At 49.3% G+C, this 27,288-nt stretch overlaps 1 protein-coding gene across 1 annotated transcript in view; it reads right to left on the bottom strand.

Annotated features, from left to right (window-relative positions):
• The window catches only part of FBN3 (fibrillin 3), a 77,275-nt gene extending 58,755 nt beyond the window's left edge, over positions 1-18,520 (bottom strand). Inside the window, exons 1-5 of the mRNA XM_056512648.1 lie at positions 18,046-18,520; positions 10,572-10,654; positions 8,935-9,033; positions 7,446-7,541; positions 5,226-5,321 (exon numbers count right to left, since the gene is read on the bottom strand). Of these exons, the coding sequence (XP_056368623.1) occupies positions 5,226-5,321; positions 7,446-7,541; positions 8,935-9,033; positions 10,572-10,654; positions 18,046-18,212 (541 nt within the window). The 5' untranslated portion in view covers positions 18,213-18,520. The remainder of the gene's footprint in view (positions 1-5,225; positions 5,322-7,445; positions 7,542-8,934; positions 9,034-10,571; positions 10,655-18,045) is intronic.
• Between the last annotated feature and the right edge of the window lie 8,768 nt (positions 18,521-27,288).

The following is a 27,288-nucleotide window of genomic DNA, read 5'->3' as shown; positions in this document are numbered from 1 at the left end:
CCAGGTGGCTTTGGGGTGTCCAGACAGGGAGAATCCCAATTCCTGGGCAGCTGCTTTGTGGGGAAATTTCTCCTTTTTCCTGTGAGGAAAAGGCTTCAGGCTCTGCTTGGAATGAATCCTGCTCCAAATTAACCCTGCTCCAAAATAATCCTGCTCCAAATTAATCCTGCTCCAAATCAATCCTGCTTCAAATTAAACCTTCTCCAAATTAACCTGGCTCCAAAATAATCCTGCACCAAATTAATCCTGCTCCAAAATAATCCTGCTCCAAAATAATCCTGCTTCAAATTAAACCTTCTCCAAATTAACCTGGCTCCAAAATAATCCTGCTCCAAATCAACCCTGCTCCAAAATAATCCTGCTCCAAATTAATCCTGCTCCAAATTAATCCTGCTCCAAATTAATCCTGCTCCAAAATAATCCTGCTCCAAAATAATCCTGCTCCAAATCAATCCTGCTTCAAATTAAACCTTCTCCAAATTAACCTGGCTCCAAAATAATCCTGCTCCAAAATAATCCTTCTCCAAATCAATCCTGCTTCAAATCAATCCTGCTTCAAATTAACCTGGCTCCAAAATAATCCTGCTTCAAATTAATCCTGCTCCAAATTAATCCTGATCCCTGATTTTCCCTGCTTTTTCCCTGGTTTTCTCTAGTTTTCTTTGGTTTTCCTTGGTTTTCTCTGGTTGCCCTTGCTTTTCTTTGGTTTTCCCTGGTTTTCCTCTTTTTTTCCCCTGGTTTCCCTTGTTTTTCCCAGGTTTTCTTTGGTTTTCCTTGTATTTCTTGGTTTTCCTTGCTTTTTCCTTGGTTTTCTCTGGTTTCCTTTGGTTTTCCTTAGTTTCCCCTGGTTTTCTTTGGTTTTCCCTGGTTTTCCCTAGATTTCCTTGGTTTTTCCTTGTTTTCCTTCGTTTTCCTTCGTTTTCCTTGGTTTCCCCTGGTTTTCCTTGATTTCCCCTGGTTTTCCTTGTTTTTCCTTGGTTTCCCCTGGTTTTCCTAGTTTTTCCCTGGTTTTCTTTGGTTTTTCTTGTTTTTCCCTGGTTTTCCTTGCTTTTTCCATGGTTTTCCATGGTTTTCCATGGTTTTCTTTGGTTTTCCCTGGTTTTTTCTGATTTTCCTTAGTTTCCCCTGGTTTTCCTTGGTTTTCCCTGCTTTTCTTTGGTTTTCCCTATTTTTCCTTGGTTTTCCTTGATTTTCCCTGGTTTTCTTTGGTATTCCTTGTTTTTCCCTGGTTTTCTTTGGTATTCCTTGTTTTTCCCTGGTTTTTCTTGGTTTTCCCTGGTTCTCCTTGGTTTCCCTTTGATTTTCTTTGGTTTTCCCTTGTTTTCTCTGGTTTCTCTTGCTTTTCCTTTGGTTTCCCCTGGTTTCCCTTGTTCTTCCTTGATTTCCCCTGGTTTTTCCTGGTTTTCCTTGTTTTTCCTTGGTTTTCTTTGGTCTTCCCTGTTTTTTTTAGGTTTTCCTCAGTTTTCCCTGGTTTTCTCTGGTTTTCTCTGATTTTCCCTTGTTTCTCCCTGGTTTAGGGTCAGAGCCAGGCTCTCACCTGGCTGCAAACCCCCCAGGATCCCTGCCCAGCCCGGGCTGTGTTTGCCTTGGCAGGGAGGAGCTGTGTGGACACAGCTGCAGGATTTGTTTTGTCTCTCACCCCAGTCTGGCTCAGCCAAATCTCTGCAGGCTTTCTGCAAATGCTCCTTCACGTAAAGAATTCTACACAAACGGCCCCAAAGTCTGGCCCTGCCTCTTCCCCTCTCCACACACTCACACACACACATTTGGATTTTCCAGCCTTCTCCAGAAGTTTCTCTCAGGAATTTCCAGCTCTCTGCTCACACACAATGTCTGGCTGGATTTGGGAATCTCTTCAAACCCCCAAGAGGGAAAAAAAGTGAGGAGCTCACCAGGCTCTTGATTTGGGTTTAGGGGGAGAAATCTCCCAGAGATCATTTCCCATAACTTAAAGCAATTCCTGTGTGCTGGAAAAAGGCAAGGAGAGGGTTGAAAGGATCTGTAACTGCTGCAGAGCTGGAGAATTGTCCAAAAAATTAGGGATGTCCCATCCCTGGAAGAATCCAAGGCCAGGCTGGAGCAGCCTGGGATGGTGGAAAGTGTCCCTGGATGGTTTTAGGTTCCCTTCCAACCTCAGCCATGCCCACAGAGCCCAAACCTGCTCCTGCACAAACCTCCCTGAGCCACATCCCGGGAAATTCTCATTTCATGGAGAGAGATCCCACAGAGTGCTTGGGAAAAAGCAGAAAAATCCAACAAAACCCAGAATTGTCCAGATCTGATCCCAGAGAGTGAAACCTGGATTGCCCCAGCCCAGGTGGGGTTTAGAGATTAAACTGTGGGGTTCAGGGATTAAACTGTGGGGTTCAGGGATGGAATTGGGCAGTTCAGGGATGGAATTGTGGGGTTTAAGGATGTAATTGGGGTATTCAGGGATGGAATTGTGGGGTTCAGGGGTGGACTTGTGGGGTTCATGGGCGGAATTGTGAGGTTTAGGGATGGAATTGGGGGGTTTAGGGATGGAATTGTGGGGTTCAGAGATGGAATTGTGGGGTTCAGGGTTGGCATTCTGGGGTTCAGGGCAGAGTTTTGGGGCTCAGGGTTGGTGTTTTGGGGTTCAGGGTTGGAGTTTTGGGGTTCAGGGCAGAGTTTTGGGGCTCAGGGTGGTGTTTTGGGGCTCAGGGCGGTGTTTTGGGGCTCAGGGCAGAGTTTTGGGGCTCAGGGCAGAGTTTTGGGGTTCAGGGCAGAGTTTTGGGGTTCAGGGTGGAGTTTTGGGGTTCAGGGCAGAGTTTTGGGGCTCAGGGTGGTGTTTTGGGGTTCAGGGCAGAGTTTTGGGGCTCAGGGTGGTGTTTTGGGGTTCAGGGTTGGAGTTTTGGGGCGCAGGGTGGTGTTTTGGGGTTCAGGGCAGAGTTTTGGGGCTCAGGGCAGAGTTTTGGGGTTCAGGGCAGTGTTTTGGGGTTCAGGGTGGTGTTTTGGGGTTCAGGGTGGTGTTTTGGGGTTCGGGGCAGAGTTTTGGGGCTCAGGGCGGTGTTTTGGGGCTCAGGGTGGTGTTTTGGGGCTCAGGGCAGAGTTTTGGGGTTCAGGGTTGGCGTTTTGGGGTTCAGGGCAGAGTTTTGGGGCTCAGGGCGGTGTTTTGGGGCTCAGGGTGGTGTTTTGGGGTTCGGGGCAGGAGTTTTGGGGCTCAGGGCGGTGTTTTGGGGCTCAGGGTGGTGTTTTGGGGTTCAGGGCAGAGTTTTGGGGCTCAGGGTGGTGTTTTGGGGTTCAGGGCAGAGTTTTGGGGCTCAGGGCAGAGTTTTGGGGTTCAGGGTTGGAGTTTTGGAGTTCAGGGCAGAGTTTTGGGGCTCAGGGCAGAGTTTTGGGGTTCAGGGCAGAGTTTTGGGGTTCAGGGCGGTGTTTTGGGGCTCAGGGTTGGAGTTTTGGGGCTCAGGGCAGAGTTTTGGGGCTCAGGGCGGTGTTTTGGGGCTCAGGGTGGTGTTTTGGGGTTCGGGGCAGAGTTTTGGGGCTCAGGGCGGTGTTTTGGGGCTCAGGGCGGTGTTTTGGGGTTCAGGGCAGAGTTTTGGGGCTCAGGGCAGAGTTTTGGGGTTCAGGGTTGGAGTTTTGGAGTTCAGGGCAGAGTTTTGGGGCTCAGGGCAGAGTTTTGGGGTTCAGGGCAGAGTTTTGGGGTTCAGGGCAGAGTTTTGGGGTTCAGGGCGGTGTTTTGGGGCTCAGGGTTGGAGTTTTGGGGCTCAGGGCAGAGTTTTGGGGTTCAGGGCAGAGTTTTGGGGTTCAGGGCGGTGTTTTGGGGCTCAGGGTGGTGTTTTGGGGTTCGGGGCAGAGTTTTGGGGCTCAGGGTGGTGTTTTGGGGCTCAGGGCGGTGTTTTGGGGTTCAGGGCAGAGTTTTGGGGCTCAGGGCAGAGTTTTGGGGTTCAGGGTTGGAGTTTTGGAGTTCAGGGCAGAGTTTTGGGGCTCAGGGCAGAGTTTTGGGGTTCAGGGCAGAGTTTTGGGGTTCAGGGCGGTGTTTTGGGGCTCAGGGTTGGAGTTTTGGGGCTCAGGGCAGAGTTTTGGGGTTCAGGGTTGGAGTTTTGGGGCTCAGGGCAGAGTTTTGGGGTTCGGGGCGGAGTTTTGGGGCTCAGGGTGGAGTTTTGGGGCTCAGGGCAGAGTTTTGGGGCTCAGGGCAGAGTTTTGGGGTTCAGGGCAGAGTTTTGGGGCTCAGGGCAGAGTTTTGGGGTTCGGGGCAGAGTTTTGGGGCTCAGGGCAGAGTTTTGGGGCTCAGGGCGGTGTTTTGGGGTTCAGGGTGGAGTTTTGGGGTTCAGGGCAGAGTTTTGGGGCTCAGGGCAGAGTTTTGGGGTTCAGGGTTGGAGTTTTGGGGTTCGGGGCAGAGTTTTGGGGCTCAGGGCAGAGTTTTGGGGTTCAGGGCAGAGTTTTGGGGCTCAGGGCAGAGTTTTGGGGCTCAGGGTGGAGTTTTGGGGCTCAGGGCAGAGTTTTGGGGCTCAGGGCAGTGTTTTGGGGTTCAGGGCAGAGTTTTGGGGTTCAGGGCGGAGTGGGGTTCAGGGTTGGAGTTTTGGGGTTCAGGGCAGAGTTTTGGGGTTCAGGGTTGGAGTTTTGGGGTTCAGGGTTGGAGTTTTGGGGTTCGGGGCAGAGTTTTGGGGCTCAGGGCAGAGTTTTGGGGCTCAGGGTTGGAGTTTTGGGGTTCAGGGCGGAGTTTTGGGGTTCAGGGTTGGAGTTTTGGGGTTCAGGGCAGAGTTTTGGGGTTCAGGGCGGAGTTTTGGGGTTCAGGGTTGGAGTTTTGGGGTTCAGGGCGGAGTTTTGGGGTTCAGGGTTGAGTTTTGGGGTTCAGGGCAGAGTTTTGGGGTTCAGGGTTGGAGTTTTGGGGTTCAGGGTTGGAGTTTTGGGGTTCAGGGCAGAGTTTTGGGGTTCAGGGCGGAGTTTTGGGGTTCAGGGCAGAGTTTTGGGGTTCAGGGCGGAGTTTTGGGGCTCAGGGCAGAGTTTTGGGGCTCAGGGTTGGTGTTTTGGGGTTCAGGGCAGAGTTTTGGGGCTCAGGGTGGAGTTTTGGGGTTCAGGGCTGTGTTTTGGGGCTCAGGGTGGTGTTTTGGGGCTCAGGGCAGAGTTTTGGGGCTCAGGGCAGAGTTTTGGGGTTCGGGGCAGAGTTTTGGGGTTCGGGGCGGTGTTTTGGGGCTCAGGGCGGTGTTTTGGGGCTCAGGGCAGAGTTTTGGGGCGCAGGGCAGAGTTTTGGGGCGCAGCCTCACCCCTCTCGCACTGGGGGCCGGTGAAGCCGTAGACGCAGGCGCAGCGGTTGGGGCCGATGCACCTGCCCCCGTTCTGGCAGCCGTTCTCACACACAGCTGGGAGGGAGAACCAGAATTCCATCATTCTCTGCTCCTGCAGAACCCCCAGCAGTGCTGGCAGAGCTTGGGGTGTCACCCCCGGGGGGTTTGGGGTGGCAGAGGTGGAAGATCAGCTCCGTGTTCTCCCACCCATAACAAACTTGGAGAAATCTGAGATTTTAAAATTCTTTTTCCTTGGGAAAACTGAGCCCTGATCCTGCCTGAGCCCCTTTCTGCAAAGGATTTCTGCCCTCTGGAATCTCAGCTCCCTCAGGTCAGCGTTGGGATTGAGGGCAGGGCTGGGATGAGTGGGTACAAAGAGGAAAATGCACAAAGGGAAATGTGTGGGGAATGGGGCAGGGATGAAATCCCAGAGCAAGGAACTGAGGTCTGAGCAGCACCTGGGTGTTCCCTGACCTAAAATAGCCACTGGCTTAAAATATTCCTGACCTAAAATATTCCTGGCTTAAAATATTCCTGACTCAAACTTAGTCCTGCTACCCCGAGTTCAAACTCTGCACTCAGGGCTGGAGCCAAGGGAAAATTCCTGGTTGAAATCATGGATGGATGGAATGTCCAGAGAGGGAAGGGACCCCCAAGGACCCTGCCCTGCCCCAAATCAGTGCCAGGCTCTGATCCCAGTTCTAATCCTGGCTCTGATCCCAGGATCCAGACTGGGCTGGGTTCAGGGGGTTCATCATTCCTGGGATGGGATGGGATGGGATGGGATGGGATGGGATGGGATGGGATGGGATGGGATGGGATGGGATGGGATGGGATGGGATGGGATGGGATGGGATGGGATGGGATGGGATGTGGGTTCCTCATCCCCAGGATCCAGGCTGGGATGGGATGTGGCCCCTCATCCCCAGCATGTCCTGCCAGGCTCTCAGCTGCACGTTTCTCAGTGAGGGCTGCACGTCCCAGCCCAGCCCCGGCTGCTGCTCCAGAGGATTTTCCCAAGCTTTGCTGCTCAGGGTGAAATTTTCCATCTGGAGCCTCCAGCTGAACTTCTGGGGAAGTTTCAGCACTGAGGGATCAGGGGGAGTTCAGTGATTTTTTCTTTTCAAATCCTCACTTACTTCAGTGGGAGTGATTCCCACGTGGATGCAGGGATTTGGAATTTGGAAAGCTTTAATTGATCTAATTGAGAAGAGATTCTTTCAAAGATCTTTCTTATTCACTTACTAAAGGCTTCCTAAAATGTATTAAATATATATCATTTGTAATTGATACAATGATATAGTAATGTAATAATTGTAATGTACTAAATGTAATTATATAATGATAATATAATAAGATAATATATAGTTATAGAGATAGATAATTATATATAATATATAGGTGTATATTATATCTAATATAGTGTGCATATATGATCTCATATATAATAATATTAACTCATATATAGTAATATATGAGATATAAATATACTATACATTAAATGCTATATTATGAATATATATTATAAATTATATTATGTATAATTATATATAATATGTATTATATATAATTATATATTACATATCCATCTATTCTATATTATCTATATAGATAATATAGAATATACAACACTATCTAGATCTGTTATCTATATATTACAATAGATTGAAAAAAATCTCTATTATATTAATATATCACCCTGGGAAATCAATCAATCCATTAATTATATCCAATATCTGTGTTTTGATTCAGAGCTGTGTCTGTGTTGGTGACGAGAGCGAGCTGAGATTCTGAGGGAAGGAGAGCACGGGGCTGATGTTGGGGTGTCCTGGGTGCCCTTCCCCTTTCCCACTCCCATTCCTGTTCCCATTCCCTTTTCTATTCTCATCCCCATTCCTGTTCCTATTGCCATTCCTGTTCCCATCCCTGTTCCTGTTTCTACTCCTGTTCCCATCCCCATGCCATCCCATTCCCTTTCTCATTCCCATTTCTGTTCTCATCCCCTTTCCTGTTCTCATTCCCATTCCCATCCCATCCCATCCCATCCCTGTTCCCACCCCATCCCATTATCCCATCCCATTATCCCATCCTATCCCTGTTCCCATTTCCATCCCATCCCATCCCACTATCCCATCCCATTATCCCATCCCATTATCCCATCCCATCCCTGTTCCCATTTCCATCCCACCCCTCACTCACGCTGCCCGCAGTAGGTCCCAGTGAATCCCTTCTGGCACAGACACGACTCCTCGGAGCAGCTGCCGCCGTTCATGCACCGCACGCTGCAGCTCTGCACTGGGGACAGGGACAGGGACAGGGACAGGGATCATCCTGGGATCCCAGCTCTGCACTGGGGACAGGGACCAGATCCAGCTCTGCACTGGGGACAGGGACAGGGACAGGGACAGGGATCAGATCCCAGCTCTGCACTGGGGACAGGGACAGGGACAGGGATGATCCAGGGACAGGCAGCGGGATCTGATCCCAGCTCTGCACTGGGGACAGGGACAGGGATCACTGTGGGATCCCAGCTCTGCACTGGGGACAGGGACAGGGACAGGGATCATCCTGGGATCCCAGCTCTGCACTGGGGACAGGGACAGGGACAGGGACAGGGATCCCCAGCTCTGCACTGGGGACAGGGACAGGGACAGGGATCCCCAGCTCTGCACTGGGGACAGGGACAGGGACAGGGACAGGGACAGGGATCAGATCCCAGCTCTGCACTGGGGACAGGGACAGGGACAGGGACAGGGACAGGGACAGGGATCAGATCCCAGCTCTGCACTGGGGACAGGGACAGGGACAGGGATCAGATCCAGCTCTGCACTGGGGACAGGGACAGGAATCACTGTGGGATCCCAGCTCTGCACTGGGGACAGGGAATCATCCTCATTAACTTTTCCCAGGACTGGACTGGATTAGTCCTACAAATGATGGGAATGGATCAGTGGCTCTGCCAGGATCAGCTGTGGGGTTTTTGTCTCACTCACTCACTACCCTAAACCCTTCAGAGGATCCCAAAACATCTTTTCTCCCTGGAGAGGGAAACCAAGCAGGAAACGCTGCTCTGTATTCCAGAGGGGGCACGAGGATTTCTTGCCTCTGGAATGCACAATTTCTCTGCTTTTCCGCAGAAATCCAGCCCCCAGCAGCGAATTCCAGATGGGAGGAGCTGCCCCTCCTCCCTCGGGAACGCCACGGGATGGATGCACAGCTCTCGGCATTCCTGGAATTCCTCCCTGATTGCTCCCACATGGATCCCGACTCCCGGATTTGGTGGCTCCAGCACCTTCCCCTCCCCGAGGGGACCCGGAGCACAACGTGGCACTTTGGGGAGCAAATCCCGGGAATTTCCTTCTCCCAGGCACCCCCCGACTGGGCCTTTATCCCAAAGGCTCCTCTGCAGCTGGGCACCGATGGAAAACTAATTCCTGGGATGTCTCTCTCCATCAGAGACCTTAAATACTCCAAAATCCAAATAATCCAAAATTCTTTCTGCAGGGAAAGCATTCCCATTAAATACCCCAAAATCCCGTTTATTTCTGCAGGGAAAACACCCCAAAACACGGAAAATGTTCTGGAACATGGAATATTCGGTGAGTTCGGGGTAGAGCTGCAGGGATTCAATTCTTTCAAGTTTTGGGAGAGCACAGAACCCTCGGGATGCTCAGGAGAATTCCCTCACCTCCAGCGGAGCCGCAGTTGGGGGACAGCTGTCCATTGGAGCAGGTGCACATGTTGGGCCGGGAGCAGAATCCATCCCCGCAGGAATTCCTGCAGATCGCTGCGGGCACACAGGGTCACAGCTCGGGAATTCCCCGGGATTCCCCCTCGGGACAGGGAACCACCCAAGGGAGGGGTTTGGGCAGAGCAGGGGTGGGAGGACCTGGGATCCCACCCCAGCCTTGGATTCTCCAGCTCAAACACTCATCTGAGAAAATTAGGATTTTATTCCTTGCTGAAAATAGTTAGAAGTTAGAAGGGAGTATCTGAAACTGAAATAATTGATTGTCTGTCATTCCATGTTTGCTCAGCTGAGCTTACAATGGGAAAAGATGAAACCAGTGAGCAGATCCAAAGGAACACAGACAGTGCAACCAGAAACCCATTCTTGGGAAAACTGGAATCATTGGAATTGTCAGTGATAGAAAAGATCAAGAGTTCAGGGTGAGGAAGACTCCCCTCACTTCCTCCTTTTCAGACCCCTCCCCACCAAAACGACCCCAGACTTAACTTAAGAAGTCAATCAATGCTTAACAGCTATTCCAGCTAATTACCACAGGAAAGGGGAATGGGAGGGGCTGTTACTGTGAATATTTGTTTGAATCCTTTGTCAATAAACAGACTCTGTGATCACCTGTGATTTTGCAGTGAGTATTAGAGGATTACTCTGAATAAACATTCACTTTCTAACTTTAAATTGTTAGAAATTCTTTTTTCCATCACAGTTGAGTACTGGTATTAGACCAATACTCTTATTTTGGTAAATCACAGCCCTGGAGAGCCCAGAGAAAGAAAAACCCCAAACTCCCAATCCAGGTGAGATTTGTCCAAAACAATCCCGAGGATTAAAGATGCAAATTCCCACTGGGAGAAACCTCTGGTGACAGCAGGTTTGCAATGTCACCATCAATTAATGGAATTATTGCAAAGGAACCAGCAGGAATCACTTCCTTGGGAGCAAAACTTCCCAAAACTGTCCCAAAGCAGGAGCTGGTGGCACTGCAGGGGACGATTAAATTCCAGAACTGGGACCAGTTGGAACCACCCAGGATTAGCAGAGCTGGGAATTCCCAGGAGCTCTGATCCTGAGCTGGAATTCTCAATTCCTCCCCAGCGGGCTGGCAGCTCCCTGGGAGCAGGGAAATGGATAAAATAATGGGTAAAATGGGTAAAATAATGAATAAAATGGATAAAATAATGGATAAAATGAATACAGGGATAAAATGGATAAAATAATTTAAAAAATGGATAAAATAATGGATAAGGTAATGGATAAAATGGATAGAGGGATAAAATGGGTAAAATGGATAAAATAATTAATAAAATGGATAAAATAATGGATAAAATGGATAAAATGGATGCAGGGATAAAATGGATAAAATCGGTAAAATAATGGATAAAATGGATAGAGGGATAAAATGGGTAAAATAGATAAAATAATGAATAAAACTGATAAAGTAAGGGATAAAATAATGGACAAAATAATGGATAAAGTGGATACAGGGATAAAATGGGTAAAATGGATGAAATAATGAATAAAACGGATAAAATGGATAAAATGGATGCAGGGATAAAATGGATAAAATAAGGGATACTCACGGACAATGCACTGGTTCCCTCCAGGCAGAGTTTTCCAGCCAGGACAGCAGTAGGAATGGAACCTCGAGCCACAGACATTTGGGCTGAAAATCAGAGTTTGTGTTTTTTTCCCTCCGAGGACATAATTTAAAAGTTTAAAAATAAATTTAAAACTAAATTTTACAATAAATTTGAAAATCCAGAGGGGTTTTTTCCCCTCTCCGCTCAGCTCTGCCCTCCTTGGGGTTTTCCCCACATCCTGGAGCGTTTTTTCCATGGATGGATCGTCCCTTCTCACCTTCCGTGCAGCTGAAAGGGCTCATTAGCTAATGAGAATTATGCAAATGAGGGGATTGTGACCCAAAGAGCGCTGCTAAGGAAGGACAGAGGGAAAACAAACGCTCGGCATCGCCTTTGAACAAACGCCGGGATCCGAAAATCCGGGACAGGCAGAGGGAATTGCCGGGGATGTTCTGCCGGGAAAAGAGGGAAAAATCCGGGAACAGAGGGAAAAATCCGGGAACAGAGGGAAAAATCCGGGAACAGAGGGAAAAATCCGGGAAGAGAGCCCTGGGATGGGAAATGCTGGATGGGAAACCCTGGCGGGAGGAGCCGCCTCCCAAATTCACCGCGGGACACGGGAATAGGGCAGGGAACCCGGGATGGGGACGGGACACGGGAAAGGCACCGGGATGGGGATAAAGGAATCTGGGAAAGGCACCGGGATGGGGCTGAAAGAATTTGGGAAAGGCACCGGGATGGGAATGAAAGAATCTGGGAAAGGCAGCGGGATGGGGCTGAAAGAATTTGGGAAAGGCAGCGGGATGGGGAGGCAAGAAAATCCAGGAAAGGCATCGGGATGGGAATGAAAGAATCTGGGAAAAGCACCGGGATGGGGATACAGGAACCTGGGAAAGGTTCTGGAAGGGGCTGGGAAAGGCTGGGAAGGGCTGAGAAGGGGATGGGAAGGGCTGGGAAGGGCTGGGAAGGGCTGGGAAGGGGCTGGGAAGGGGATGGGAAGGGGCTGGGAAGGGCTGGGAAGGGGCTGGGAAGGGGATGGGAAGGGCTGGGAAGGGGCTGGGAAGGGCTGGGAAGGGGATGGGAAGGGCTGGGAAGGGCTGGGAAGGGGCTGGGAAGGGGCTGGGAAGGGCATGGGAAGGGCTGGGAAGGGCTGAGAAGGGGATGGGAAGGGCTGGGAAGGGGCTGGGAAGGGCTGGGAAGGGCTGGGAAGGGCTGGGAAGGGCTCGGTCGGGCTCGGTCCTGCGGGATCTGCTGGATCCCAGGAAATGCCTCGGAGGAAAGAAATCTGGGCTGGGAATCTCTGCAGGATTCCAGGGGAGCTTCTCCCTCCCTAATTCCTAACTTTTGGGGAGCAGCCCCTCTGACAGGGCAGAATTCCCAGTTCCCACCTTCCCTGTCCCTTTCCTTATTGGAAAATTTTTCTGTCTCCAAGCCTCATCCTAAGAAAAATCTGTGGGGGAAAATCAAACCCTACAGGAACAGATTCAGCCAATTCCCAATTTCTAAAAAATGGCCACTGACTCCAGGTTTTCCCAACCATCCAGAGCCACCTTTTGCTTCACCAGTGAAAATTCACCCAAATCCAGCTTGATGAGGATTTCCAGGGATGTCTGCTACCCATGGAAAAGCTTCTCCAAGGACGAGACAGGGAAGTTCCTTTTGGGATTTATTTGTGACCCCCCTGCAGCCTTTTTCTCGTTGTGAAACTCAAACCAAATGAATTTTGGATGACTCCAGCCTGTGGTTTGCCAGGGACAATGATCCCACCTCTCCAAATCCTTCCCCCAATTCAGGATTCGCTCTGGTTCTGGTCGGTGCCCGGATTTTTGCTGCGCCCTTGGGATCAGCTCTGACAATGGCTGGGGACAGCTCTGGAGCCCCCCTGGCCTCGGGGAGGGTCACAGGGGACAAAAACTGCTGCCAGATGCCAGGCTGGGTTTGGGAAAGCATCTTCCCCCCTCCCAGAGGGATTTGGGATTGTGTCAGGGCGTGGGAACAGATCCCAGGCAATCTGGCTTTGGGATCTGCTGCAGTGAGCAGATCCCTCCAGGCTGAAGGGATTGATTTCAGACAATTCTCACTCTGAGGAGATCTCTGCTCGCTCCCCCAGGCCTGGCTGTGTTTGATGAGGAATTTGCAATGGGAAAATCCCCCTGGAAAAGCCAAAAGTGCCCCTGTGGGGACAATGACCAGGGCTCAGAATTCCTCCCACCCTGAACCCATCCTGCTCTCCAAAGCAGCTCCTGAGACCTTTCAGGAATGGGCTCAAGTCCCAACAATTCCAATTCTTTTTGGTTCTAAGAGCTGGGGTTTGAAGGTGAGAGGTGCCCAATGTCTATGCCACAAGGAAAAGCCACAGAGCTCAGAACTTCCAACAGAAATTCGGATGTGTGACACTGCCAGCACAAAAATATCCCAAAGTCAGCAGGTAAAACATGGGAGCAGAAAATCCCAGACTGGTTTGGGTTGGAAGGACCTTAAATCCCACCCAAATCCAGCCCATGGCAGGGACACCTCCAGGTGGAGATTCCAGGGATGGAGCAGCCACAGCTGCTCAGGGAATTCTCCTCCAGGGCCTCACCTCTGGGAGATGGAATTCATAATTTTAATTATTCTGTTCCATCAAAGGAATGAAGGAAAACAGAAGGAAAGGCTGAGCAGGGCTTGGCTTCCAGCCCAATATTCCTGATCATTTTCTATTTTATATTTTTTCAGTAAGGTGGGGATCTCTAAAATCTTGTTCAACACCTTTGCTTTGCCCATTAGAGCATTTTTTTCCCTTTATTGAGTTCTTCCCACATCTCTGAGTGTTGGTAGGAAAATCTCCCTTCTCAGTGCACATTTAATTCAAGCCCTACACACCAGCAAGAACCTTTTCCTTTGAAAAAAAAAAAAAAAGATCAAAAAATCCAACAGATTTCCAGGAACTACTTCACACTTTCATTTGGAAAGCAGCACCACCAACTCTTCCATTTTTTTTTTTTATTTTTTTTCCCCCTCTCCTAAAATTCTGAAATAAATCAAAACTTCAAATACAACCCTTAAAACTTCCAGACAAAACCTCTGGTTCCCTCTGCCAGATATTCCTTTGCCATTCCAATATTCTGCCTCTCCATTCCTGCCAAAAACAAGAGAGCCCAGGCACAGCCAGGAGGCCAAGATCAACCATTTCACAACATAAATCAGAGCCTGAGGAACAAAAGTCTGGAGTCAGAGGTTTCCAAGTGCTGCCTTCACCTTGTTGCTGCTGCTGTTTGAGTATTCCAGCCTGGGACGTGGAGCTGGGAGCAGGAATCTGCTCCCCACAGGAAATTTGGGGCTCTTTTAGTAATTTTGGGGGTTTTTTTTAAGTGTTCCAATCATTAGTTATACTCGTTTTTCTCCCCTCAGTGAGGGGTTCTGGCTGTTTGAAATCCAGGATTGAGTGAAAAAATGGGGAATTTCAGTTTCTAGGAGAGCCTTGGTTGGGAGAATTGTGGAATTGTTGAGGCTTTGAGCTCCTCAGTGCCACCAGCCTGTCCCCAAGTGCCACCCCCAGCTGGGTTTGGAATTTTTAATTCCTGAGATTCTGCTGGGACTGTGAGGTCAGGGGTGGATTTGGATGAAAATCCTGCTGGGATTTTTGTGCCCCTCTCTGAGGACACTCACAGCTCCATCCTTGGTTTTTTCCCATCACCCCAGAGTCAGGTTTGGGTTTGTGTCCCCAAATCCCAGCTCCTGCCCTTCCCTCCCCTTCCCATCCCAGCTCAGGGAGGTTTTTGGAGAATCCTCTGCAGCTCCAGCACTTCCCTCTCTGTTCCTCACAGAATGGAAATTAATTCCTCACGGAGGGGAAAACGAGGAGGTGTCAAAAACCAGCTGGAAGCTGCTCCTGTTGCCTTTCCCCCACAATTAATTTTTAATTTGGCCTCCTCTGAGCTCTGCCCTCAGGGCAGGGATCCCACAAATGCCTCTCCCAAAAAATCCATCTTCTCACTGGCAGGGCCATCCCATAATTAATGGGATATAATGAGCTGTGCTTAAAGCCAGGCTTGGAACTGGCAGTGCCAGCCCTGGAAACTGCTCAAGGCTTCATTAAATCAACAATCCCACCCCAAGCCTGCCTCAAAAATGGATTTGTCAGGGCTGGGCCCTTCAGGAGAGGCTCATTTGAGATTGGCTCTGCTCTAAGGGGTTTAAACCAGGATTAAAGCTGGGCCTGGGCTGGGGTTCATTGCTCCCCATGACTTTATGAATTGTTATTTGGGAAAGCAGGGCTGCATAAGAGGCTTGTTTATTTTGCATTTAATCCCTGCTTTGCATTTATTTCATATTTTCCTCCTTTACTGCAGGAGGCTGGGATGGGAATGAGCTCTAAATAAATAAAATTCCAGCAGGAACTGCCCCCAGTCTTTGGTCTGGGCTGCTGGAGCCTCTTCCCAAAGCCCTCCAAGAGCCCTGGAGCAGGGACAGCTCGTGGTGGGCATCACTGGGAGCAGCTCCTCCCTCCCAATCCCATGGTTTTAATGGATTTTTTTTAATTTTTTTTAATGAATTCTGGATGATCTTTGAGGTCCTCCCAAGCCAAACCAGCCCAGGGTTCTACAGAACCCACAGGAAATGTTTTGTGACACTTGTGGGTGATACTGAAGAGAAGCTGAACCAGTGTTTGGGAATTTTTATCTTTATTAAAAAAAAAAAACCTCCCTAAAAATTGACCTGAGTCCCATTTTCCTGTCTGAACTTCTGGTGGGGTTCTGTTCTCCCATCCCATTTGGGGAACAACAGAATGTGGAGATGGAGGGAGGAAAGGAGGAACAGAGAAGGAGAAATCCCAGGAGAATTGGGGCTGGAAAACATCTGAGAGAAATTCCAACCATCAACCCAGCAGGGGGGAGAAAAATTCCCACAGGGAAGGAAAAAATTCCAAAAGGGAAAAATACCTAAAGAGATGAGAAAAATTCCCAAAGGGAAGGGAAAAATTCCAAAGGGGAAGAGAAAAATTCCCAAAGGGAAGGGATTAAACATTCACTGGGTGGTTTTGGAGAGGAGATAATTCCACAAAATGCAGTTGTCAGGGTCACCCACGTGCTCAAACAGGTTTTATTGACATTTCCCCCTTGGTTCATTCCTTTTTCCACTCTGAGAGAACCAGACCTGGAATTGTGATGGATTCACTTTTCCCAAAGGGAAATCCCACAGCAGCAAAGGATCCCAAGGTCTTCAAGCAGGGCAGGGAAGATCCCATTAAATTTAAATTATTCAATTAATTAAATTATTAAATTTGGAAACAACTTTTGAGATCATCAAGTACAAGCTTCCAACGTTGATCCATAACAAAACTTCCCAGAATTGTTCCAAGAACAAAGGAACAGCACAATTTTGGGGAATCCAAATTTGGGATTTTGGGCTCTGCAGGAGCTGCCTGGTGCCACCTGAGGCTGCTTTCCACACCCAGCAGGACATTTTGATTTAAATAATTTCCCATTTTTTCTCTTTCTTGGGACAGAGAGGTTCCCAAGGAGGAGATTTCCAGCAGGGAAGGAGAGATTTGGACCCAAAGCCAGGAGATGGGAACTCCTGGAGCTGGAATCCCCCCCTGGGAACAGGAAAATAAAAATTCCTCAGCTGCTCCAGCTGCAGCTTTTCCAGCTGAAATTCCAGATTTCCCTGGGGGAAAGGGGCAGGGGGGAAGGGGGACCCCTGGCAGCACTGGGAACTGAGCCAGGCTCAACATTTTGGGGATTTGGGCTCTTCAGAACACAAAGGGGGATTTTTACAGCTGGATCTGCTCACTGAGTGTCCACTGGGCACCAGTGACCTTCCCCCCTGGGTGCTGGGAACAATGGGAATAATTCATTTCCTTCTCTTTCCTTCTATCCACGCCCACATCAAATCCTCCAGCCCTTGCCAAGAGCCAGGAATCAGCCCCAGAGCCCCAGGAATGAAGAATTTGGGTGCCTTGAGCCTGGAGGGAAGGTGGGAATGCTGGGAATGCTGGGAATGCTGGAGCAGAGATTTTAATTTTTTTTGGTTTTTTTTTTCAAGAAGCAGCTCCAGCCCCGTTAATCACAGCCCCTGGAATGGTTGGAAGGGACCTGGGGATCATCCACTGCAGCCCCCACAGAGACCTGGGAGGTTTTCTGGTTTTGGGATGGTTTGGGAATTCCTCAGGGATCATCCCAGGGGGAGATTTGAAAAGCCCAAATCCCTGGGCAGCTCTTGTTCCTCTGCTCCAAATCCTTCAGAGCAGGAGGGGAGGGCAGGCAGGATGGAATTCCAGGAGACACCTCCATCCTGGGATGGAATTCCAGGAGGAGACACCTCTATCCATTCTGGAATTCCAGGAGACACCTCCATCCCAGAGCTGGAATTCCAGGATTTGTCTCCATCCCAGGCTGGAATTCCAGGAGGAGACACTCCCATCCTGGGCTGGAATTCCAGGATTTGTTTCCATCCCAGGCTGGAATTCCAGGAGATGTCTCCACCCCAGAGCTGGAATTCCAGGATTTGTCTCCATCCCAGGCTGGAATTCCAGGATTTGTCTCCATCCCAGGCTGAATTCCAGGATTTGTTTCTATCCCAGGCTGGAATTCCAGGAGGAGACACCTCCATCCCAGGCTGGAATTCCAGGATTTGTTTCCATCCCAGGCTGGAATTCCAGGAGATGTCTCCATCCCAGGCTGGAATGGATGTCTCCATGCCCCCAGCTCCTGCTGCAGCCCAATCCCAGCCCTTTTTTGGGGCACTGCCTCCATCCCAGCATTTCCAGCATTCCTGAGCCCCTGGCTCAGCCCAGCCCAGCGTGGATCCCACGGACACGGGCACAGGAACAGAGCCAGGAGCTGCAGCCAGGCAGACTGCAAATAACTTAACTTAAAATAACTCCAAATAATTCCACATAACTCCAAATAACTCCAAATAATTCCACATAACTCCAAATAACTCCAAATAACTCCAACCAACCCTGGTCCCACAGACCAGGATCCATCTTAGAGCAGCAGAGCCGAGCTCAGCCCAGGGCTCCCCTGCTGGGACAAGACCCCGAATTTGGGAGCTGCCCCAAAGGACTGAGCAAAGCCCAGGAGCAAAACCCTCCTGGCACAGCCAGAGGGACCCCAGGGGCAAATCCTGAGGGGACAGGGACAGGGGACAGGGGACAGGGGAAGGGCAGGGCTGGGCTTAAACCCAGCCAGAGCCAGCCCTGCAGGGACACCTCCCACTGCCCAGGCTGCTCCAAGCCCGGCCTGGGACACTCCCCGGGATGGGGAATCCATGGAAATCCACAGCTGGTCTGGGAATTCTGTCCCACCCTCCAGGTAAGACAAACCCATCACCAGGTGGGGTTGGGGGCTCTCCAGGTGACCCCAAAGGGAGCCCATGGGATCCCCCCTGTGCCAGGAGCTGCAATCCAAACCCTCCCCGAGCTCAGGGCACGGCCACCCTGCCAGCCCAGCCCAAAACCTCCTCCAGCAGAGACAAAACTCCAACTCACCCCCGCAGCGAGTCCTGGCCCCTTCTCCTCACTCTGCTCGGGGCTCTCTCCTCGTAGTTGGTGAATCTGTCGGGCTGCAGGTCCCCCTGGAGCTGTCCCCGGGCGGGGCTCGCTGCCAGCACGGCCGTGCAGCCCAGCAGGAGCCGGGCCAGCCACAGTCCCCCCATGCTGGCCCCAGTCCCGAGCTCCCCCCGGGGCTTTGTCCGGCTGCAGGTCCCTGCTGCCCTCGCAGGACCAGGATGGATTTTGGCAGCAGCTCCCAGGTGCTGAGGACCCGTTCTGGAGTTTCGCTTTCTGGAAGAAAAAGAGAAATTTTTAAGGATTTTTCTGATTTTTAATCCCTCCTGGAGCCAGCCAGCTCCCAGCACTGCGTTGCCAAATCTTTATTCCCCAAGAGCTGCAAACCCAGAGATGCTCAGGAGTTGTGGTTCTGCCTCACCACATTTAATTTCCTGGTGGAGAAACAAAGAGCGACCAAAGCCCTCCAGGCAGGAGGAGAAGGTCAGGACAGAGCAGCTCCTGCTCGTGGAGCATCATCCCACAGCTCTGGAATTCCAGGAGATCCTCGCAGGGATCTCGGGGGACACCTGTCCTGGTTTGGGGACACCGGGGTGTCCTGGGGGTGGCCCCTGGGATGGGCTGGGTGGTCTCTGGGGGGGGACGAGATGAGAAATCCCAAAGGAAAAGCTCTAAAAAGGATCCCAGCCCATCCCAGCATTCCCAAATTCCCCCAGCTGTGCCCGCGGGGAGCCCATCCTTCCTCCTCCTCCTCCTCCCGGCCAGCAGCAGCTCGGGATGCAGCTCTCACCTCCAGAACCCCAAATTTTGGTGTTGCAGGGATGAGGAATCCTGCGGGATGTGCGGAGTGGGAACAATCCGAGCTGCGAGAGGCCCCGGGTGGGGAAGGAGAGGCCCCCGAGCCACCCCTGACTGTCCCCCTTGCTCTCCCACTGCAGCTTTCCCAGCCCAGCCTCGAAAATCAGCCCAGACAGGGCACAAAATGTGTCAAAAAAACCTCACCAAATAAAAAAACTCCACCAGCAAAAAACCCGCTAATTCTAAAAGTTATTAAAAATAATTAAAAGTTCAATTTCCCTCACTGCTCCCAGCGTCCCAGCTGGGAATGTCTCAGCTCTGGAGGGCAGGAATTTTTCAGGCTCTAAGGTTTCAAAGGCAGAGAGTGAGGAGGAGAGTGGGAAGGGGAAAGGCAGGGCTGGGAAACAAAGAAAAATTCCCTCCCTGCAGCCCCCCGAGCTGAGCCGGGCTCCGCTTATCTCCAGCCACACAAAAGGCGAAGTGTTCCCTGTCCCGCAGCTCCCGAGGAGCGGGGGGCGCATGGAAGGGGGGAAAAAAGAAAAAAAAAAAAAAAAAATTTAAAAGTGGCAAAAAAAAGCTTCAAAAAACCCCCCAAAAAAGCACCAAAAGTTTCGCACTCCAGCGGTGGAAAGCGAAGGAATTCCAGCTGCATCCATTTCCCCGCGGGGGGATGAGGAGCCTGACAAATGATCGATACACGGGACATTCCCGGAGAGCTCGCACACGCATGGAAAAGTCATTTACAGCCGCCAGAGAGCCGCGGCTTCAATGGAATCAAAGCCTCCAAAAAGTTCTGTGCAGCGCTGAGAAATTCCAGCAAACCCCACTTGTGAGAAAGACACTGAGAGAACCTAAAAAATCGGATTTTTAAACCGGTTGGGAAGGAAGCAGGAAAACATTTCCAAGCGTGTGAGTGTGAAATCAGATCAATTAAATAATAAGAATAATAATAATTAAAAAAAAAAAAAAAAAAAAAAGTGCAAGACACAATGAAGCAGAGAAAGGAAGGGATAAAGAGAAAGAAATCAGCTGTGCAGCTCCGGAGGGAGGAAAGTGGGGAAATACCTTGGAGTCCTGGAGCTGGGATGTGCCCAGAGCTCCTTTGTTTGGTGGAGCAGGAGGGACTGGGAGGCTCAGCCCTGGGCAGAGCAGAAAAGGTAGAGCCGGATCCGGGGCAGGGGGAGGGCCCGGGCGGTGGGAGTAGCTCAGCCCAACATTCTCCAGCCAAAATTCTCCGAGGAGGGGCTGGGGGAGAGAGGGAGCTCGGCTGCAGCCATAGGGAAAGCTCCGAGCCCCAGTTTTGGCTGGAGCAGCATCGTTATCCTCGGGGGGTAATTAGGGTTTGGTTTTAATTTAGGGGGAAATGGTGGTGTGGTACAGCAGGGGGAAATGGAAATTAAAAAGCACTTTTCCGGCTGGTGGTTTTCCTGGTTTTAGTGTAATTTAGGTAAAACAATGAAGGAAACCTGGATTTTTGAAGGAAGAGGTGACCCAGCCTGGGATCTTCACACCCAAAAGTTACCTTGGCTCCAGAGGAGAAAAACTTCGGGGGTTAAGAAGAATTTTCTCAAAAGAAACGATTTAAAAAATAAAAACATGATGGAGATACTCAGTCTTCCTTCCAAGGAAGAGCTTTGTCAGTGGGAGCTCAACTCCACTCTTTGTCTCTGTGAAAAAGCAAAACAATAAAACAAAATAAAAACAACCCACCCAGTTCTCCTCTGCCTCTTGCTGCAGAGCTCAGGACCGATGGTTTCCTTCCAACAGCCCAGAATAAAATGCACAAAAATCCTCTCACTGCTCACCCATGGCTTCTCCCAGGGGGGGAAGCCTGGAATTCTCCCAGGAAATCCCAAATCCCAAATCCCAAATCCGGCTGATTTGCAGCTCCAGGAGCTCCTGCACCAAGGGGGACCCAGAGGGAGACCCAAAGATTCCCCAGGGCGGCTCCATCCCCAGAGGATTTGGGATCCCAGCACAGCCCCAGCCCTTCCTCTGAAATCCTGGAGCTCCTTTGTTCCCAGCCCCTTTCCTGTTCCCATTCCCCATTCCCCATTCCCATTTCCATTCCCATTCCCCATTCCCATTCCCATTTCCATTCCCATTCCCATTCCCATTCCCATTCCCATTCCCAGTCCCAGTCCCATTCCCATTCCCATTCCCATTCCCATCCCATTCCCATTCCCATTCCCATTCCCATTCCCATTCCCATTCCCATCCCCATTCCCATTCCCATTCCCATTCCCATTCCCATTCCCATTCCCATTCCCATTCCCATTCCCAGTCCCATTCCCAGTCCCATTCCCAGTATTCCCATTCCCATTCCCATTCCCATTCCCATTCCCCCTCTCAGGAATTGGGGTGTCAGGAACTGGGTTATCAGAAAATGAGAAATCAGGAATTGGGAAATCAGGACTGGGACATCAGGATATGGGATGGGATATCAGGAATTGGGGTTGTCCAGAGAAGTGAAGTTTGGGGTGGCCCAGCTGTGGATTTTCAGTGCCTGAAGGAGCCACAAGAAGCACGGGGAGGGACAAGGGATGGAGGCCAGGACACCTGGAATGGTTTCCAGGGACACAGAGGGGATTTATTTGGGATACTGGGATGGAATTCCTCCCTGTGAGGGGGTGAGGCTCTGGGATGGAATTCCCAGAGCAGCTGTGGCTGCCCTGGATCCCTGGGATGTCCAAGGCCAGGCTGGAGCCCCTGGGACAGTGGAGATGTCCCGGGGCTGGGATGGGATGGGATTTAAATTCCCTCCCATCCCAAACCATTCCTGGATTCTTTGATCTCCCAAGTGTGACAAGAGCTGGGAGTTTGGGTGCCAGCCCTGATTCCTTCACCTCTTTCCTTCATTTCACATCAAAGTTGAGCAGGTTCAGCCCCATCAGAGCTGTCAGGACGCCCCAGCAAAGCTGCTCAGAGCCCCTGGAACTTTTCCACTCCTGCCTTTATTAAAAGTGTCACCTCAAAATCTGCCTTGGCTAAAATTAGCCCGTGCTGCTTCTTCCAGGATGACACAACTGCTGTCAGGGCAGCAGCAGCTCTGTGATGTCATCCCAGAAAAAATCAGTGAAAAAAAAAAATAAATAAAAGCAAAAAAAAAAAAAAGCAAACTCAGGCTGTTGTGCTGCAATCCTTGCAGAGAGCATCAGGGAATGTGGGGAGGGAACACAGCTCTGCCAGGAGACAAATCCCAATCCTGTCCCCATTCCCATTCCTGTCCCCATTCCCAATCCCATTCCTAATCCTATTCCTGTCCCCATTCCCAATCCTATTCCCTCTCTCATTCCCATCCCCATTCCCACTCTCATTCCTGTTCCAATCCTCAATCTCATTCCCATTCCCATTCCCATTCCATTCCATTCCATCCCATCCCATTCCCATTCCCATTCCCATTCCCATCCCATTCCCATTCCATTCCATCCCATTCCCATTCCCATTCCCATTCCCACTCCCCTCCCATTCCCATTCCCATTCCCATTCCCATTCCATTCCATTCCATTCCATTCCATTCCATCCCATTCCCATTCCATTCCATTCCATCCCATTCCCATTCCCATTCCATTCCATCCCATTCCCATTCCATATTCCCACTCCATTCCCATTCCCATTCCCATTCCCATTCCCATTCCCATTCCATTCCATTCCATTCCATTCCATTCCATTCCATTCCATTCCATTCCATTCCATCCCATTCCCATTCCCATTCCCATTCCCATTCCCACTCCCATTCCCATTCCCATTCCATTCCATTCTATTCCATTCCATTCCATTCCCATATTCCCAATCCCATTGTGGGATGTTTGCCAAAACTCATCCCAAAGTTCCTGTGTGAACCTGAGAGCTTCCCACGGCAGGGATTCAGTGGGTGAATCCTTGGTGATCCCAATTCCTGGCAGCAGGGAGCACAGGCAGTGACTGTAAGGAATTGGGATAACTAATAACCTAAAAATTAATAACCTAATAATCAATAACCTAATAATTAATAATCTAATAATTAATAACCTAATAATTAATAATAACCTGCTGGGATGATCCACGCTCCTGCACCTTGTCCAGATACCCTTCAAATGTACCAAAAAAAAAATTCCTGAACCCAAAAAACATCCCAAGGGATGCCAGTGGCAGCCTCAGCTTCTCTGGGAATCTCTTCCAGCTCCTCACCTTTCCCCCAGGGAGGAATTCCTGGCTCTGGATTCCCTGGGATGAAATTCTGTGCCCATCCCAAAGCTTGGGGTTAGGCAGGACCTGAGGGGGCTCTGAGTGACCTCAGGGCTGGGGCAAAGAGCCAAGAGAATTCCCCAAATGCTCAGTGCCCCTGCAATCCCCAGGGCTGGAGAAAATCCCGAATTTCACCCATACACCAAATTTCATATGACATCACCGAATTTTACATTACACCCCAAATTTCACATCACACCGAATTTTACATCACACCCCAAATTTCACATCACACCCCAAATTTCACATCCACACCCCGAATTTCACCCATACATCGAATTTCACCCATACCCCAAATTTTACATCACCCAGAATTTCACATCATACCCCAAAAAATTTCACATCACACCCCGAATTTCACCCATACACTGAATTTCACATTACACCCTAAATTTCACATCACACCCCAGGGACGATCCCAGCTCCCCTCCGAGGCTCCCAGCCCTGGGTAACATTTCCAGCCCCGAGCTTGTGACCACGGTTGCAAAATTCCTTTTGTTTTCTAGGAATTCGACTCCACCAAGGAGGGAAACCACAGGGAAATTGTTTCAGTGTGTGCTCTGGATTCGGGAGAGGAGGGATGGGGCCGAGGGATGATGTATCACACACGGCTCCGCGGCCAAGAGCTTTAAAAAAACACCCCTCGCTTTAAAGCCGGGGAAAAGCGACTTTTTCCCTCTTTGCCTTGGCAGGGGCTGAGCCCAGGCAAGGCGAGATCAAAGCCAGGCGAGGCTGCTGCGAGAAATCAAGCCCTGGACGTTTATTAAGATTTTATTCATTAAAAAAAAAATTTAAAAAAATAAAAAAAATAGAGCCCTGCTCGCAGTGCAGTGGGATTTCGCTGTGGAACTTTTGACACGGGAGCTGCCCGATTTAGAAGGAAAATCGCCTCTTTCTCCTGGCAGCAGAAAGGCGATCCCTCCATTTCCTGTGGAATTCCAGACACAAACACCTTTCCCGCTGCTCTCAGGTGGGCTGGGGGCACATCCAGCCCCTGGTCCAGGCAGATGTGACCCCCTCCACCACATCTGTCTGCTCCAGCCCCACCTCACCCCCTCTGAATTCCCAATTTTTCCTTTTCCAGACTTTTTTTTTTTTTTTTTCTTTTTTTTCTCCCTTCCCTTTGTGCGATCTGCAGCGCAGGAGTTGAACTTGGCAGCGGGGCTGGAGCAGATGGAGAGTCCTGGCCCAGCTCCTCAGATCCCAGGAACTCCTGCTCGGTGCCCTGGGCAGGATTTCCAGCCACTCACTGCCTGGATCTGCCAAAAAAAAAAAAAAATCAGATAAAGGACCCGGAATTTTCTACAGGACAAGTGACTTTTAGATAAAGGAGCTGGAATTTTCTATAGGATAAATTATTTTTAGATAGAGGAGCTGGAATTTTCTATAGACAAGTGACTTTTAGATAAAGAAGCTGGAATTTTTTATAGGATAAGTGATTTTAGATTAAGGAGCTGGAATTTTCTATAGGATAAATGATTTTTAAATAAAGGAGCTGGAATTTTCTATAGGATAAGTGATTTTTAGATAAAAGAGGTGGAATTTTCTATAGCACAAGTGACTTTTAGATAGAGTCTTCTGAGTCTTTGCAATGCCCCCATTATAATTTATTAAGTTTTGAATTTTTGTGAAGAAGAAACTTTTAAATTTATGCCTTTACAAATTTACTACCAATACTTCAGCTTGCCTTTAAACCAAACTGCAATAAATTTCTGCTTTATGTTTTTCAAATGATCAATGAAATGCTTCATGAACAAAATTTGGGATCATTTCTAGGACCAGCATTTGAACTGTAAAATTTAATTCAATCCAAGATTTCTGATATAGATATAGATAGATGTAAATTATATTGATTAGAAATAGAAATAGAAATAGAAATAGAAATAGAAATAGAAATAGAAATAGAAATTAATAGAAATATATATATTAGATATATTATATATAATAGATATATTATATATAATAGATATAGATATAGATATAGATATAGATATAGATATAGATATAGATATAGATATAGATATAGATATAGATATAGATGATATACATAAATATAAAGTTAAAGTTAAAGCTAAAGTTAAAGATAAATAAAATATAAAGATAAAGATAAATATAAAGTTAAATATAAATTAAATATAAAAATAAAGTTAAAGTTAAAGATAAATATAAATTAAATATATATATAAATAAATATACACTGCTGGGAACATTTGTGGACCCCAAACTGGATGGGTTTTGCACAGGGATAATAAAAAAGAATGAGCTGTAAAAGCTCCAAAAGGGATCAAAGGCTGCAGAAAGTCCCTGGTCCCAGGGCTGGCAGAGCTGAAGGAGCCACTTTATCAAAACTAAAGGAAGTCTGAGGGATAATTTGATTGCCAGGCATGGATATCACTGGAGAAGGAGAATGTGGGACAGGAAAAAAACCCTTTGAGGGCATTTCCAACTCTGGGATTTGCAGCCCAGGAAATCCTGGAAAGGAGGAAAGGACTGGGCAGGGGGAGGGAACGGGCTCAGGCCCAGGAAAAATGGGAGCAATTGCATTTGCAATCCCTGGGATCTCTGAGGTCACTCTGATGATGTCATGTCCCCTCTCTGTCACCACAGGTGTCCCCACACCTGCTCCTGATCCTCCTCCCAGTCTGTCCCAGCCCTCCCAGGGCTGCTGAAACAACAACCACAGCACTGCCAACCCCAGCTGAAAATACCCATTTTATATATTCATATTTATAAATATCCCATTTCCCCCGAGGTTCCTCCTCTGAGCCTCCTTCCCAAACTGGGCATTCCTGCCCAAATCTGAACTCAGAATTCACCACCCATGGATGCCCAAATGTCCAAAAAATAACATCTCCAGCCAGGCTGAGGGCTCCTGGCAAATCCCTTCTCCTTTTTCCTGGGAAAAACTCATGTCCAGGATCATCTCCTCATTTCAGGGATGCCTGGGGGGTGCTGCAGACCCCAGAAGGGAATGGGGGGTGTTCAAGCCACCCCTGGGTGAGGCAGGATCACTCCAGACCCTCAGGAATTTCCAGGGAATCTCCTCAATCCATACACACTTTCCACAATGAGCCACGTGGGACAACTCTCTCCTCTTTTTCCACTCTGGAATTTTCCTTTTTTTTAAATTTTTCCCTGTTTTTCCCCCTCCCTGCTGTCCCAGGTTTCCATCCCTGCAGGACTGGTGCCTCTCCCGGTGTGTGCAGGTTTCCTGGTGCTGCTCACAGGAGACATGAGTTCATCCAGGCTCCCTCCTCCTTCTAATCATTCCCAGGCATGGAAAAAACCCCCTCACACCCCGAGGAGAACATAAACACGGACGGGATGTGCAGAGCTTATGGAGACGGGACTATGGGAAACACATGGTTCCAGTTTAATAAAACTCTTACATTTCCAGGGCTTTTTTTTTTCTTTTTTTTCTTTTTTTTTTTTTTTTTTTTTTTTTTCCTTTTTTCCCCCCATTTTATGGCTTGTTACAGAGCTGGGAATAGCAAGGCTTGTTTTGTTGTTCTTGCTGTGTTTTATGAGGACAATGCCTTGTCCAGAGCTCCAGACATCAGATTTTTATTTTTTTTTGAGGGGGGAAGATAAAGCTTCCGGCAAAAACTCTTGGCTCCAGCCCAGGCCTCCCTTAACTCCTTCTGGGAATGCTCAGGGTCTGACAGCCAGGGATGGGCCACAGTGGGGTGGTCAAGGAGCCCCAGATGCTCGGAAATATTTGATCTAATCTTGCTCCTTAACCGATTTCAGCCCCTCAGTCGGATCCTTCCACGCTCTCTTTGTTTTTCCAGAGGGATTTGGGGTGCAGGGAAGGGGATGTGGGGCATAAAGGCACATTTGGATCATTAATTACAGGATCTCAGGATGGTCTGGGTGGGAAGGACTTTAAGGATTATCCAGTCCCACTCCAGAGATTCCTGAGCATCCCTTTTCCCATTCCTTCTTCACAGCCTGGTGCTGGCTCCAGCTGCTGGGGGAGTGAAGGAGTGAAGGAAGGAGGAAAATTTGGGATTTTGGAGGGGATCACAAGTTCCTCCCTCACAGCAAAGGCTGGATCCACTTTCCCAGCCACTCATCTGTGGGTGTGCATTGCCCAGGGAAAGGAACCAAACCAGACACAGTCAGTGCGAGCCCAGGGGCTGGGGAGGGAGGTGGAAGCTGGACTAACAGAGGGAGGAAACCAAGCACCTGGAAAATCAA

Source organism: Oenanthe melanoleuca, chromosome 28 (assembly GCF_029582105.1).
Source record: "Oenanthe melanoleuca isolate GR-GAL-2019-014 chromosome 28, OMel1.0, whole genome shotgun sequence".
Classification (NCBI taxonomy): Eukaryota; Metazoa; Chordata; class Aves; order Passeriformes; family Muscicapidae; genus Oenanthe; species Oenanthe melanoleuca.
This window is presented reverse-complemented; position numbering and strand designations above follow the sequence as displayed.